Source organism: Patiria miniata, unplaced genomic scaffold, assembly GCF_015706575.1.
Source record: "Patiria miniata isolate m_02_andy unplaced genomic scaffold, ASM1570657v1 HiC_scaffold_22, whole genome shotgun sequence".
Taxonomy (NCBI): domain Eukaryota; kingdom Metazoa; phylum Echinodermata; class Asteroidea; order Valvatida; family Asterinidae; genus Patiria; species Patiria miniata.
The window spans coordinates 11,270,975-11,286,957 of NW_024037061.1; the positions used below are offsets into that span (position 1 = coordinate 11,270,975).

Consider the following 15,983-nt stretch of genomic DNA (forward strand, 5'->3'; position numbering starts at 1 on the left):
ATTATCCGCCAAGCTAAAAAAGCACGACCAGATTAAAATATTAGCAGTCTCCAAACTTAACACGATTGAAGAATACGTGTCTCAAGCCATCAACGACGGAGATATATCGCACGAAGAGTTCTTATTGATTACGAGAGAGCTCGCAAAATTTAACGAGCTTAAGCAAAAAATTAGAACAAAGACTAGCACAAAGCTTCAAAAAATTAAAAACGATACAGACTTTGAAAAAGAAGTTAAAAAAACGGGTAGACGAAAGGTTTGCAAAAGAAAAAAAATCTCTTATCAAAAAACTTACAAGTTCAAATTCTCGGTAAATAAACATTATAAAAGCGATCCACCGAGTTATACCTCTATTTCACCGCTGAGGGTCACGCTCTCGGCTCCGCCTTTATTGTAGTGGTCATCGTATCTTTTTAGTGCTTTATTAAATTGATTTTGAGTCACTTTAAATAAATCTCTAACTCGTTCTTTGTCTAATCCAACTACATTATGGAAACTCGCGGCTATTAACGAACGTTTGACACATCCGTTTCCCCTCAATGTTTTGTAATTAACGAGCTCGTTATATTTATTGATTGTTTCTTGAACATCTTCTGAGTCTTGCTCTGGACACACAGACAAAATAAGTTTTTCCACAGCTTTTCTTTTATTTCTTTTTAAAATTGACCAATTGATACGATCTTCTTGCGCATTTTCTGCCGAAAAATCAAAATAACGTGTGACTACTTCACCGCACGTTTCACAAACTAAAAAACCATTCTCGATGATTATATGGTGATCGCACTTATCCCCAAGTTGTATTATCCAACCGCAGTTTTACAAACAAACCCTGTCCTCCTTCAGGACTCACCGAGACAGGGTTGCTGACTGGAATAAATCAAGTTAAAAGGTCTGTACGAAACCATACTGGAGGCCCGAGGGATCATACCCAAAATACAAAGAGACGGCCCAGGCCTGCCATGGGCCACAATATGGAAACGCGCATTGTGCACTAAACTGACAAACAAACAGATCTGATAATTCTCTTCTTTTTTTTTAATTTCCCCCATGTCAGACCTGCAAAGATGTGCTGAAACAATTCTACACCCTAATGTTACTATGAATGTGTAGAATTAACTGATAGCAGAAACCCACTCTCTCCGTTTTTTTCACATACCAAAGCCCCCGATCGCTTGGTGACAAGACGCCCAGGCTTAATGGGGGTTGGGGGCACCTTTGCAACATGTTGCGTGTATTCTCCATTTAACGTTTCCTTTGGCCTGGTAACCGCAAGCTCTTGAATGTGTTTATAATAGCAGAAATATGGTGGGGACCAGGGCTCTTAACCAGTTCGCGTCAGATGACGTGTATACACTCAAAGGTTTTGCAATATTCGGAACAGATGACGGATAAACACGCAACGAGCGAGGCCGGAAATATCGGTCAGCGACCCGCTTGCAGCGAGCGAGGCCGGAAATATCTGGGTTTTTCTACCCGCAAGATGATGGCCTGAACCCGTCTGGCATCAAGGTGAAAAAAACTTTCCTGTGCCTGGGTCCGGTCGATGTCAAAATACTCCCGGCGTGAATTGGTTAAGCCTGCACAAGTTGATGAGGCATTTAAAACAAAAAGGCCATGCTTAAAAAAGCCAATGTGTGTACTACGTTTGTGTCCTAATTGTATTTGCTCTATGCCCATACAACGAAGGATCAGGACACGGCGATACGGCAGTTCATTCGTTCCAGCAGCTATCAAATGGTACAATGAGCAACTGGAACGATGAACTGTCGTGTGGCTGACCCTGATCCCACCTTAATGTAATGAAATATGTGTATTATATGTAGTAGTTTTTTTTTTACATGTAATTTCTGGATTTATAAGTTTGTGGTAACTACATTGCATTTTTACATCTTTTTGATTAATGATTGTATGTTTTTATAACCCGTTCTTTGTCAAGGCCATTTTAATTTCCCTCCTGAGGGATAATAAAGTTCAATCTAATCTAATCTAATCTAATACTGCAAAAAAATTACAATAAACATGTTATAATCTTTATGTGAATTTCTCTCAAACTTCGAGTGTGAAGTGAATTCTTATAGACTTTTTTTTAAGTAAGACATTTTATATGATGTTTTCAATTGCAGTAGTGTAGACGTAAAGCTTAACATTAAGATTGTTACATTTTAATTGTGTCAATGAAATCATATTCTTCCTTGAAAAAAATAATGTGTATTGATTTTTTTAGTTTATGATAGAAGTTTTATTACAAATGACATTACAAAAAAGAGAGGAATTTGTTTCATGAGATATTTTTACGCTTTTTATTTGTAAACACACATTCCAGGAAGTTTTCGGGCTACAAAATTGTACACAGGCAGGAATTGTGATTGGTTAAGAAATTGTGCCAACCTTGAATTTTTTCCTCTTCAATTTTTGTCGTCAATGTATGTTTTACAATTTTATAATAAATTACACAAACTGCCATTTAATCTTCAATTATTTTGTATTACTGATACAATTTTCAACATATCGCTCTTCGAAACCTGCTTTTAACTGGTTTTATTGTATCAAAATTGCATTCACTGAAATAATGAAAAATTATTTTAAAAAAAATTCCAAATAGTAAATTTTAGAAGAGTTGTTACCTAAAATTCCTTTAAATAATGACAACAAAGTGAGGAAAGTTTATCCCACTCATCGAGACAGGGATTCCTTTAGTTGTTCATGCATTCTTTTTTTCTTAAGAAGATCTGCTAGAAAACATGCTCCAGTTTATCAAGTATATTTGGCGGAGATAGTTTCTTTTTGTCGAAAATCTGAAATCAAGGTACTAGTTCCATCTTAAGATATAAAATATTCCATGACATTTGTACTAAAGTGGTGCCAGCCATGGAAAGAATGTTGCAACCTGACACCACTTTTTCTCTTCATATATCATCTCAATGAAGGTCAGTCATTGCAAATATGATGATAAGACATGAATCTGGGACTGAGAAACATTTTCAATTTTGTTAGGAAATACGTAGGAAATTTTCTTGACTCTCCATAGACTTTACACACAACCGCTGAAGTGGCGTCAGGTTGCAACATTTTTTCCCCAGCCATTTGACCAGCGCCTTGATCTATCTTGTAAAAGCGCTTTATAAATACCTCATTATTATTATTATTATTATTATTATTATTATCTGAGGTGGCACTGCGCGGTGGCACCATGCTCGCGCAAGTCACGCTCAGGTCGTACGCATGCACTCCGGGCTCCTTCAACCAATAGAACGCTTGCAGATGCGTTCGATAATCGACGCGCGAAGGCGCGCGACGCCATGTTGTGGGACAGGCGTATATCTATCCATGCACATTTTGTCCCATAACATGGCGTCGTGCACCTTCGCGCGTCAACTATCGATCGCGTCTGCAAGCGGTCTATAGTGTTGCCAAAATATGCGCGCACACCTCATCTTAAAGAGGCGTGCGCGGGAGCGTGGCACCACCTCAAAATGGCTTCTAATTTTGTTTCCCAGATTACACTGTATTTTACTCAAAGCTTGCTGTTAAGGTCATCAAAAATGTTGACTCTTTTCATTACCTGGCAAAATTTGTAACAACCATCTGTTTCCGTAGATCCGTTGCAATGCAGCCATATTTGAGGTACGTGCCTTTATTCCAAAGAGTTAGGCATGGCTAACCCTCACGTGGTTTCATTGTTCACCCCAAAGATGGCTGCTGGTTGCCGTGGGTCAATGTGAGAACCGTTTTTGTTAAAGGCCACATCTTTCAAATTAACTTCTTCTTCTTCTGATTTTTATTCTTCTGTGTATAATGTGAATGTACCATCATAAAACCCAGTGAGTTTGTTAGCAGTGTGTTTAGTTTAGTTTTCCATGTCAAATGCGATCTAATAAACGGTAGAGATTATTAAAGTATAACAATTCACAGATTATATCGGAAGCCAATTCAACTGAAGAAGTTCCTTTCGGCTTTGTTAGTCACTTTGTACACATCCTTGACTATGTCAGTAAATACGTTGTACAAGTTAAAGTACTCCCTCGTTAGTTTCTAAAACTTAACATATCGATAAAAGAGGAAATTAGCTGTTTTTGAGTCAAGCAGCAAACTAGTTATATAAATCGATACTTAGATATATTTTGTAGAAAGTAATGAAATATTTGAACGAAAAATAAAAATCTTCCTATGTTTTAATAATGTTTTAATATTATGTGCTTGATACAAAAGCAGCAATTACATTGTTTTAGTTCTGAGGTGAGCAGTTAGCATTTACTTTGTGTTTATGAAGTCAGGGAGCCAGGCAAAGATGGCTGCTTTCCAAACTGTAATTTCTCATTCATTACAATACACATGCAATCTGAAGACACTGGCAGCAATATATCACTCGGACAATTGAAGCAGACATTTTTTTTGTTCACATCACAAAGCATTTACAATTCTCAAGTCGTGCAAATCTTCAGGCCTGTGGTTCACTTGAGTCCTTCTTTCTGATTACTCAAAAAGTTGTTTGGCTACTAGTTACACATTCAACATTAGCTTCAAAATGTACAGTCCCTTTTGGTATTTTTGCATTCATATCAACATTAGTCTGTTGAAAATTTCTTTATAAACTCCGGTGTTTGTAGAAACACCAGTTTCATCTTTTTCAACGAACATATCTCAAATTTGCACTTGCTCATTGCAGTGGCTTATGATGTGCGTGTTTTAGTTTTTAAACCCCCAGTTTACACGTCATTTACTGTTAACAGATTCTTCAGAACCAACTGAGAAAAAAAACAGCCATCCATATAAACTACTTCGGTCATAAATACCTGTAATTATTTGCACAGAATCTGTCAAAACATCGACAAAGTTAGTGCATCCTCATTTTGTGCATATCTTTGTAGTACCTTTCATATTCAGATAATCAATTCTATAAACGTGTTAGTATTGCATATTAACATTTTAAGCATTTAAAAAAAAAGGGTTATAGTAGTTATTACACATATGCTCAACTTAATCTCAAATATTCATGAAACTTCAGGGAGCTTTTTTTTGTTGTTGCAGTGTTTCAACTTCATGAGGCTTGATGTACGTTTACTATATTGGGAATGGAGACCAGCTCTTATCATACCAAAAAAAGTAGATGTAATTACAATAAACTAATAAAATTGTTGAAAAATAAATACTGCACAAACCTTCAGACACAATTGTCGTGTGTTCCACTCCCCGAAGCCTGCCCTCAATGTTCCAGACATTAACTATAACGGGCCCTTTTTTCAGTAAGATTGAACGATAGCTGTTGTACTAGTAACTTTTCAGTGAGTGAGTTTTTATGTAATAAGCCGGCAACCTTCACAATTACAACAGAAGAAGGGTCTTTTTTTTTTTCTTCTTTTTGCAAAGGGCAGCTTCGCTTTCATTCTGATATGACAAAACATATTGAGGAGTCACTTACTTTTAACAAAGTAAATATAAGCATAATCATTGCCAAACAATACTTTTTTTGCCCAATTTATCTCAGTAAAAAAATTCCAGCTCTCAACAAAAATATAAAAAACCTTCGTACAGGGCGAGTAAAAAAAGAAGTCCCTTTGGACACGTTCTTGTCTCCCACAAAAACGGTAAAGATTACCACATTTTTCTTTTTGGCCAACATTCGGTCTGGGTACTGACCACAGTCTGTAAAAAATTCACTGATATTCAACTATACATGAAAAAGATACAAGCCTTTTTTGGGGGACTAACCAAAATTACTACCAACACAATTTCCACAATGGGCCTCTAGACAATGAAGGAAATAAATGGAATGACAAAACAGGACATCAATTAAATGGAATTACATTTATTGAACTTGAAACTGAATTTATAGATAAGGTTGACATTGTCACTGTCCTGTTCAGGTTCTTGCTTGATTCATTTTGTTCATTTTGTTCACAGCGTTTCTGCACGCTGTCCGAGCATTAGGCTGCCGTACCTTCGGAAGATGTTCTCCCGCAAATTGACCTATCGTGTCTTGTACCCTACCTGTTTCATAAAACCTTCTGACAATCAAGGCCCTTTGGACAGCAGTAAGCTGTGGCCTTGCCTGGCTACTTTGAAATGTTATTTTATTTATTTATTTACTTATGTTGTGTCTTGCAGTTTGCTGGCCATTAAATAACGTTAAATATCCCCTTCAAAATATTAGGACACATTGTGTTGGTAGGGTTTTGGGGTAGTCACAAAGAAAAGCCTGTATCCTTTTCATGCACGGCTGAAAATCGGTGAAACTTTTACTGACTATGGTCAATACCCAGACCGAATGTTGGCCAAAGCAAACAATTTGTCAATTTTTCCCGTTTTTGTGGGAGACAAATAGAAACCAAAGGGACATTTTTTTACTCCCCCTGTAAAACTCTCATTGCAGACAATATTAGTCATCTTTCATTTATACACAGTCTATACAGAACTTCTTTTTACAACTCCTCTAGCAGAAAAAAAGTATTCCTTTAAATATATACTTCTCAGTTACAAAATAAAAGTATTTTTAGGCAAATTTCGAAAATGAGTTTCGAAAAGTGCAACTACTATTATTCACAAAATAACTTATAGCTTTATTCACGTACAGAAATATGAGTGATATGTACATGTACACAAACCTCAAATTATTCTATTAGCTTTGTTAGCTCACTTTTGTGGACAGAAATATACACAACGTGTAAATGTTCTACAAAGGTTGCCTTTTTAAACAAAAGGCGGATGACTAAAATATTAGATCTGAAGCACTGTAAAAGGTCATCCCAAGATCCGATCAGAAACATATCTGTGCCAAAACTTGTATATCAATTCAACACAACTTTCAAGACCACACACTGCACATTACGCTGTTATCTTTTTCAGACACTTGGATTTCTTGGACATTGAGACTAACACAAACCACACAGAACGTCACAGGTATCACACACAAAATCACAGACCCAGCACCTGAGAGTTTCACACAGAGTATTACGACGTGCCATAAAAGGGGTGCTTCCCGGGGGTGGGGCTTAGCTTAGACAAGGGGTGGGTCTTGCCATGCTGCTGCTTTTTCCTGCTGGCTTGGGGCGACTCACAATCCTTAGTTGCTGGGGCCTTTTCAATGCTGGTTGGTTTCGCAGCGCTGTCGCTCGTCTTTCCCGAAGCACTGCTGCCAGTGCCTGTCGCAGTCGATGTCCCTGGTTCTTCAGACGTTGAGGCACTGCTGAGGCTGCGTATCTCCACCGATGACGGTTCCTCCAGGTAAAACTGCAGCGGCACCGTGTCCTTTTGTGGCGTGACCAGTCGGGCGTGGGCACTCCTACGCCTCTCGTCCACCGTCAGATCCCCTTTAGCCAGCTGAGACTGGTTCTCTGGAGAGGATTCCAGGGAGCGCGTGCCGGAGTCCGAGCGCAGGCGGTTGCCGCGGATGCTGACTGGACGGGTGAAATCACTGCGACGCATGACCACGGGGGAGCTTCTCTCGTTGGACAAGCGTGCAATGGAGTTGGTGCGTCTTAGGTTGAGATCAAGTTTGGCAATTCGCTCTCCGATACTCTCCACATTTAATTTCTCCTTCTCACCTGCATTTTCTGTAAAAAAAAAATTAAAAAGGTAAAAAAATGAAAGTACATTCGTGGAAAGTTATCAGTGCGTTTAGAAGCATGTAGGTCAATAAAATGTAATGAAGACTACCTGGTGAATCATCTATGTCGCATGTAGTCAGGCTTTCTGTTGTTGCTTGTGAATCTAAAGTCATAAGGACTTGGAGGAAAATTCACAATTACATCAAAGGTCCAAATTGCCAGATTAGGTCAATGCGGTCTGTATTTTGTTTTGAGATCTTTGGAGAAGACCAATTACTTTCACGTCCCATTTTACTTGATTATGATGATGCGAAGGTAGATACGGTGTTTGGCCAAAATTAATAGGCCTAGTGGTTCAACAGTTTGTTTCATTCCATCTGCAACGAGATAATCAAACATGTCAGATAAGCCTGACTGCATGTACACAATGACATAAAGTGAATGCTCTACTCACTACCACGGTCTACACCCTCATCTACTTGGGCTAGCCCCGGGGAGGTTTCCTCCTCTTCTGACGAACCTGAGTCTGACGACACAGGAGGAGCCTTCTCTGCCACCGACTCTCTCAGCGAGATGCTCTCCCCGGAACTCATTTTGGATTCAGTTGTGTCCTCAATTGTGATCGGGCTAGGGGGGTTTGTGGACTGGTCTGGGGGAAACGAACAACATGCAACCGATCAAATGACGTAAAATTCTCAAATGTGGCCGACGATAAAACTGAGGGTTGGCTAACAGCTTAACTCCAATCATGTTTTCCTCACGTTCAGTTGTACTTTTCTGGTGAAAAGGGTGTGGGGAAAGTGGTTAATAATGGTCAAAATCTTCTCATCAGGGCCTTAACCCTTTAGTCACTGCATCGCCCCAAACCGCCCTGCCTTTTAATTCCTGTAGCGTTTGAAACTGCCCGAGCACCTGTGGTTTTACAGGTGAATGGTGCTAAAGAGTTAATTTCAAATTGTCAAGTGCCCTTCTGTTTTACACTAGTTTATCTGCAAAGCTTTAGCTTTATTTTGGAAGTGGTGTGGGAGATAGGATTAACATTGATCAAAACCTCAACAGGCCTTAATTTTTGCTTCAAAAGTGCCCTCATTTTACTTCACTAATTTTTAAGGTTCAGGCATAAAATGGACCACAACCTTTCAAAAGCTTCAGGGAAATTGGTTTGAATTCTGGATATCTACCTGTGCCCTCTGTGGACGATGACCATCTCTCAAACTGCTGGGTGTGTTTGCGGACATCCCCAACCTTCCAGGATGAGATGCCCTCCTGGGCGTAGGCGGAGTTAATCTTCATTTCCTCTTGAGTCTCCTCTTCCATCTTTGTCTCTGTCTCCAACTCCTCAGCTGTGTCTTTTGTTGGTTGCTCCTTCTGATCCACCCTGGCATGCTTGTTCTGGCTTCCAACTTCTTCAAACTTCCTTTTCCCATTTGTGGTGCTGTCCCAAATGATGACGACCATCTCTTCCTGTGCCCCGTCAGTCACTTCCAGTGTAGTCTCTTCCACTTCTTTCTTACTCGCTACTTCTTTCTTTGGTTCTGACTCATCTTGTTGACCATGAGAGGAGAGCTGCTCAAAATCTATGGTCTGCCGTTTCACCGTTCCTGGCTCCAGCAGAATATCCTCCCCGAAGTACGTTTTTATGAAGGCTTCCTTGGAAGGGCTTCCGCTCGTGGGTTCCTAAGATGCCATACATTCTTGTGACGTGGTGTCCTTGACTGACTTGTCCTCCTGGGAAGCAGGGCTCTGGGAGATTGCTCCAGTTGTCTCAACAACCAGAGACCACCTGGAAGTAACTGAGGAAGACTTGGAGGGTTGCAGCAGCTGTTTAGTCGGAGAATCGGACGGTGGGCTCCCACTCTCAATGCTCTGGCTTTTTCTCTTCTCTGCCAATGACAGGAGCTCCTCATCATCTTCGCTATCGTTAACGGGACTCTTCTGAGATAGAAGTTGCTCAGTAATCTTTTTCACATGTCCCTTTTCAAGGGCTTGCAGCGTTGGGCTTGCGGTGGTGGTCGATTCTTGAAGCAGGCTGACAGCTGGGGGCTGGGGGGATGAAATGTTACAGGCATCTATCTCTGGCTTTTCACAATCCTGAGATTCGGCAAGTTTCGGCTGATGAGTAGTATCAGGGTCATCAATCTCACAGGTAGTAATATCACTGGTGGGTAGTGTGGTGGTGTCTGGGGAAACCTTTCCTGATCTGGTCAACGGAGGGCTACCTTTCTCGGCAGCTTTGGCTTTGAGTCTCTCCTCGATGTCCTGTTTCTGTTTCTGCACAGTTCCAGAGTTGACAGGAATCTCCGGCTCCAAAAACACAACATCCACAGTACTGACGATTTCCTCTTCGCTTTTCACCTCGACCTTCTCATCATCGGGGACCAGGTAATTGTTTTCAAAGGACGTAACTCTTAGCTTGACCGTTCCTTCAACTGGTGGGATATCGTCGGTATGTGAGGAGCTTAAGCCAGTAGCACTGTTGTTGTTTATATTCAGTCCTTCTTCCAGGCTGATATCGGCAACTTCACTTGGAGGTGATACCTCCATCTCTTCAGCTTGTTCAGGTTGGCTCGGGGAGCTGGTCATTTCAGGTATTCCCTCTTTGCAGCCACTTGGGGATTCCCCAACTGCAAAAACATCCTCTGTCACAACTTGTCCAAGCATTAGAGATTCCAGTCGAGTATCTTCTGGTTGAGTGTCCATCTGTACATCTTCAAGCACAGGTGCTGCGGGCAGCTCATATTCAGTACGGCCAATAAGGAGCGGCTCTATGGGCACGCTCAGAGTGGGACTCGTTGGGGTGAGCATTTCTGGTACAATGATCTGAATGTCCTGACAGTCGTCATCTAGCACCATGAAATCAATGTCGGCAGGACTGGTGCTCAGGCGGCCGGCCTTCTCGTGGACCGATTTGCCTTGAGTGTTGCTTGGGAAGTGCGCTTCTGCCACCGAATCCTTCGGGGACCAAGATCGGCGTCTGTTGTGGCCCAACTGCGGTGCAAGACCCAGCGAGAGTGCCGCAGTCTGCACGGTACTCCCTTGGTGAGTTGTTTCCAATGTCTTAGAGGCTGCATCGGGTTAGTCTTCGGTGCTTGAGGTGGACTCGATGGTTTCTTGGCTGCATTCTGCAGAGCTGGCTAGGGAGCTCTCCGACTTGCTTCTCCACAGCTTGTTGCGTCTCTGTCGACTACAGGGAAAAAGGCCAAGCACAATAAAACAACAATGATAACTAACAAAGGTTACTGCAATACGCCAAGAAAAGTGCTCTGCAAGGGACACAATGAAAGCTGGATTCAGAGTTGTAATCCGGTCATCAGAGGACACATTGCAAGTCCAAATGATCAGCCATACAAATGAACGATGACTGTCACCTGACTTGTAATTACCTTGATACAAATATGGTGGGATTCCAAATAGGGGTTACTGTTCTTAAGTCCTCAAGCACAATGACATAGTAGAACAACACTCCTTCCCAAGCAGTCACACAATTTGTCACGTTTTTTCCATACTGGCGAACAGGTTGCAACGCGCCTTTTCCATACCGGCAAACATGTATACCATTTTGTATACATGTTCGCCGGTATAAAAAAAAAGGCGCAGTGCAACCTGTTCGCCAGTATGGAAAAAACGCGACGAATTGTGACATCCAAACTTACATTATGGAAACAGAACACTTTCTCCGAAACTGATCATTTGGGGAATGTGGCTATTACCTGGCATCCAGCATTCCTTCGTAGACCTGAAGCTGCTGCAGGAAGCCCGTGTTTGGATTCACACACTTGCGCTTTCTGGCCACGAAGCTCCTGGCTTTCTCCAAGGGCCAGTTGTACTCCTTCATTGCATAGGCAATCACCTGAAATGTAGCCGGTAGAAGTAACGAGATCGCTGAAACTGGTTACTGGATGATATGACCATGGGACCCATTGCTTGGATCTTTCGGAGCATAAAGTTTTGCTCTTCGCAGAAATGTTTTGCTATTCAAAAGGAGGCTACCAGCTAAGATGGCATGTGATGTCATTTGCTTCTGCCTGGTTCTCGGCTCATTTTGCTTCGTACGTGAATTTGTTAAGCGCTAAATTCTGGTATCGACTCCGTGAAACTTGGCCTATGGGCTGATTTCAAGACACTACTTAGTGGTTGGTGGTAAGGTCGTGCAATACATAGCACTTGACATTTACAAAGTATATGTAACGATTGAACAAACAACCAATAGGCAATTGCGTAAAACCCAACGTACATCCGGCCACATAATGTACATGTACAAGGTCGTTAAGGAGGTGGTACCATAGTTTGGTCTGTAATTGTTTTCTATTCATTAGAAGTCACATTATAAAGTGATGTATCACATTCACTTTTCCAACAGCAGCTCATTAAGTTTTCTGAAATGTACGTCCGAATTTAGGGACTTGCCTCGATGAAAGTTTACTCAGACTAAATTCTTGTCTTGGAATTTTTGGCACATCTTCCCAGAAAAATCTAATCGTATCAAACACACACACACACACTGTCAAATAGTGATAATTTAGGGAAACTTTTTTCCCAGCAATGTGGGTATTTGACTGGGTTTTTTATGAGAGACAACAGACTAGTCTGGTTCCCAGACCTGACAATTATTCCCGACGCTCACGTCTTAAATTGTAGGTCAGGCAGCCTCCGTGGCTAAAAATAAACATGACGACATTAATGGCCCTTTTTCAAAGCGCGGCTTCGTTTCCGATTTCGCTTTATCACTTGTAGCTTTTAATGTTCTGATCAAATCTTTAAATTAATCACCTGCTTCGTAATATCATACAGTTATGATAATACAGTTTGATGTTTTTGTAAGATAACATTGAGTAATGTTGATCCGAAATCTTCAAAATTAGGGAACCAAATAGCACTGTTAGCAGGCGGAGCCGAATGAAGACCGAGTTTTGGAAAATCTCGGTAACGGTCGTCAAATTCAAAATTGTACATGACGAAGCAAAAAGTTCGCCCGTACGATCCGAGTATATTTGATGCACAAAATCGTCGTTGAATTTCAAGTTTTCTAAATGAAAACAATGAATATTAATTATCAACTCATTTAAAATAAAATTAATAAGCAATTAGCAGTTAATTAAACCTATATTATATACTCGGAAATACTCGGGCGCTATCCGATTGTCGACGAAACGACTTCGGCAAACTTCGGAAATTTTCGGAAAAAGGAGGAATTCCTCCCGTTTTTGTCACGTGACGTAAACTGTAATACATTGTATTACCGGAGGCTACCTGACCTAAGATTCATCAGGAATAGTCGGAATCTTTTGGTCAGGGAACCAGACTAACGACAGACTTACGGTGGCAGCAGAGCGACTGATTCCCATCTTGCAATGGACCAGAGCCTTGGAACCTTTCTCTCTGTTAGGGAGAGGAAAGGAAAATACAATACTAAGGGAAAAAACTGTAAAGTATGGGCCTCAATTGTTTCCATTTCATTTACTAGGAACCTTCCTCATCCTTGCAAATCCCAACACCATATGGTAAACTGTGCCATAAACAGTTGGACTCTGTTTATTTGTGGTATGCCTAATCCCACGTAAAGCACAGGCAGTTTACTAGTGCAGTACTCATCCTAACAGATCCCAACAAACCCTGGTGTTGGAGTTTGGCTGGTTGGGGATTGTTAGGGTTAATAGACTAATTTTTATCCAGAAATTAATAAGTCAGAAATTTTCAGCCAATACTAGTTTTAGTTTTACATTTTGTTTTTACAATATCCTTCTGTCACAGCCATAATACTTTTGGTTTTTCCCATAATACTTTTGGTGTTTTTAAACCAGTCATGTAAACCCATAAATCATATTGCTTCTAGTTGCCATAGTTATTGCACTCACTTTGCCTTTGAGAGGAATTTGTAGGTTTCGTCCCAGTACTTCAACAGCTCAGAGCTCTCACTGTCGTACAGTCGCACGTTGTGATAGATGAAACGATTCGGGTAGAAATTGTCAATCTCCATAGTTACATTCAGAACATAGCCAACACTACAGAAATGGGACCCAGGTAAAACAAAATTCAGATACAATGTCCATTTTCGGTCAATTGGTTTGTCTGTGCACAAATAACTTCACTTTGTTAAGTGACGCGAGGGAATTTCTGCAGTCAACTTTGAGGCAACCAAATGCACCACAAGTTAACGGAATCTAGTGTGTATATTCCTAGCAGCATTTGGAGGTTCTTAAGAACACTGCGGGGAATCAAATTTTGCCTGTAATTTTCTTCTTGAAACAAGTGGCTTGTAAAATGCCTTGTGTGACACAGCTCTAAAACATTCCCATAGCCCACATAACTTCAAATTGTGTTACATTATACATGTAAATGGACGACAACTGAATCGTTTGGGGGGGGGCTGAAATGGTTACTGCTCACTTAAGCAACAGTTAAGGACATGACAATTTCTGTGCTACTGAAAATATTTCAAGGCATTATATGTGGGAATGAGAGGTATGATTCTTACCCATTCGATTCTAGTTCCTCTAAGTGAGATGCATTCCACTCAGACCCCTGTGCAATGAAGAAAGGTATTAATTGAAGTAGTGCAAAACAAAAATCTTTTTCAGCATATTCAGTGTTAAGTGAATCCTGATCGAAATATGATAAGCCAGAGTCCCCCAAAATCCTGGGTTTAATTAATAAGCTGTATGCTGCACCAACACAGGACTGGAATTGGCAACAAATGTCTTTTAGAAATATTAAATTGAATAATCGGATTGACTGTTAATTTTTCTTTTTAAGGTCCATATGGACTCCGTTCACATGTACCCCCTCAATGCTTACTAAGCAAGTGTTCACCAGGGGCTCATATGAATACACTGCAGGTTTACGTACATTCAGATGAAAAATATTGTGCGTACTTTGCATCAGATTTGCGCATGCAACGTTACCCCCATACAGAGCTCTTACGGTTGAGTCCTCAGTGCCACCTACCACTCATTAACCATCCTGCTGTCTGAACAGTCACAGACAGTCAAAAATTCAATACTCTTCCCCTGCCATGCCTTTTTTACACAGGCAAGTCACCAACTGTCAGATCATATTTCAAGCACGCACTGTGACTGTCAAACTCAGTCAACAGACAAAAGCAGGTGACTGGTAGGCACAGCTGGCTTACCAATCTCCTACAGTCAAAGCATAGCTGTATCAAGTTACTTAAACAGTCACTGCTAAATAGTTCTGCTTTATGTAGGCAAGGAGTACTCAACTGTTAAAAACAGTCCCTCGATTGATTTTGACAGAAGGACGACTTTGCACAGAATGTATGTTTGCATGGGAGGGTAAACTACGGCGAGTGGAATCCCTGGGCCAGCTTTGAGTTCAACGAAACACGTTTTTTCCTCACCAAGTAGATATGATCAAAGATGAGTGAAGCGGAATCCATCTGCCTCATGTAGGTGATCAACTGCTCGTCCAGGTAGTGTCTGTATTCCTTCAAGCTCTTCCCTAGATCATTCTCAATCCTCACTCGCACCTTGGTTCAGACAGGGGGTGTAAAACAAAAGATTTGCTTGACTGATTGCAAGAATTGTTGTGACAAAACCGCAGTGTCTTCTGGCTTCAATTTCCGTTCATTAGAAATCACACAAATATTATGCAAATTATACTGTCCATGAAACAATAACCTTTTTTTGTTTTCGGTTAAACAGCAGCTACATTCTCTTTTGTTTGCTTTGTTCGTTTGTTTGTTTGTTCTTTTGTTTTTACCGTAGCCTAAGCCACCTACCTCCCTGCTTGTGATAGAGTCCAAGTTTGCCGATGCCATGATGTCTTTGATCTTCAAGAAGATGAGCTGCTCTGTCAGCTCACGGTCACTGGGATAGTAATGGCCTCTGTGACAAAAGACATACAGTCGGTTTATTTCTCTAGCTGTCCTGACCTGAACTTGAAATCGGGTCAAAACACTCCACAATGAAAAGTCCAATGTCTACAGGATTATCTCCCAAGGACTGCAAACTTGATATGACATGGCCACTTTGTTCAACCTCAACACACAGGGACTAGGGCAGTTTCCCAAATACTTGTGATCCATCCTCAACTAAGCTTTGTTCTATCCTCAACTAAGTTCCATCCTCAACTAAGGGGAGTCAGGTTGGCGTAGCGGTACTTTCCTTGCCTTCCACCACTGTGGCACGGGTTCGAATCCCGCCTGGGCCAACATGTGGATTGGGTTTTCAGTCCCTGCCTGATTCCATGGGTGTTTCCTCAGAATATTACTCTGGGCTTTTGCTCCCACCTCTAAGACTGTAAATGCTTCTCATTGTCTTTTTCTACTGGTTTTTTTTCAGGCTTGCGAGCTAGGGTGCCTAGGGCTTTTTTGAGGAATCCTTGGTTTCATTATCAGAAAGAAATAAAATAAGTAAATAAGCTCTTGGAAGTACAGTTGCAGTACTCATGTGCCCAAACCCTTTAATGTGTGATTTACAT

At 41.0% G+C, this 15,983-nt stretch overlaps 1 protein-coding gene across 1 annotated transcript in view; it reads right to left on the reverse strand.

Moving 5' to 3' along the window:
• Window positions 1-6,522: 6,522 nt before the first annotated feature.
• Window positions 6,523-15,983, reverse strand: part of LOC119730063 (protein phosphatase Slingshot homolog 2-like) — a 29,388-nt gene continuing 19,927 nt past the window's right edge. Inside the window, 9 exon segments of the mRNA XM_038202850.1 lie at window positions 6,523-7,550; window positions 7,999-8,193; window positions 8,726-10,728; window positions 11,255-11,394; window positions 12,863-12,923; window positions 13,400-13,546; window positions 14,020-14,066; window positions 14,902-15,030; window positions 15,283-15,388. Of these exon segments, the coding sequence (XP_038058778.1) occupies window positions 6,949-7,550; window positions 7,999-8,193; window positions 8,726-10,728; window positions 11,255-11,394; window positions 12,863-12,923; window positions 13,400-13,546; window positions 14,020-14,066; window positions 14,902-15,030; window positions 15,283-15,388 (3,430 nt within the window). The 3' untranslated portion in view covers window positions 6,523-6,948.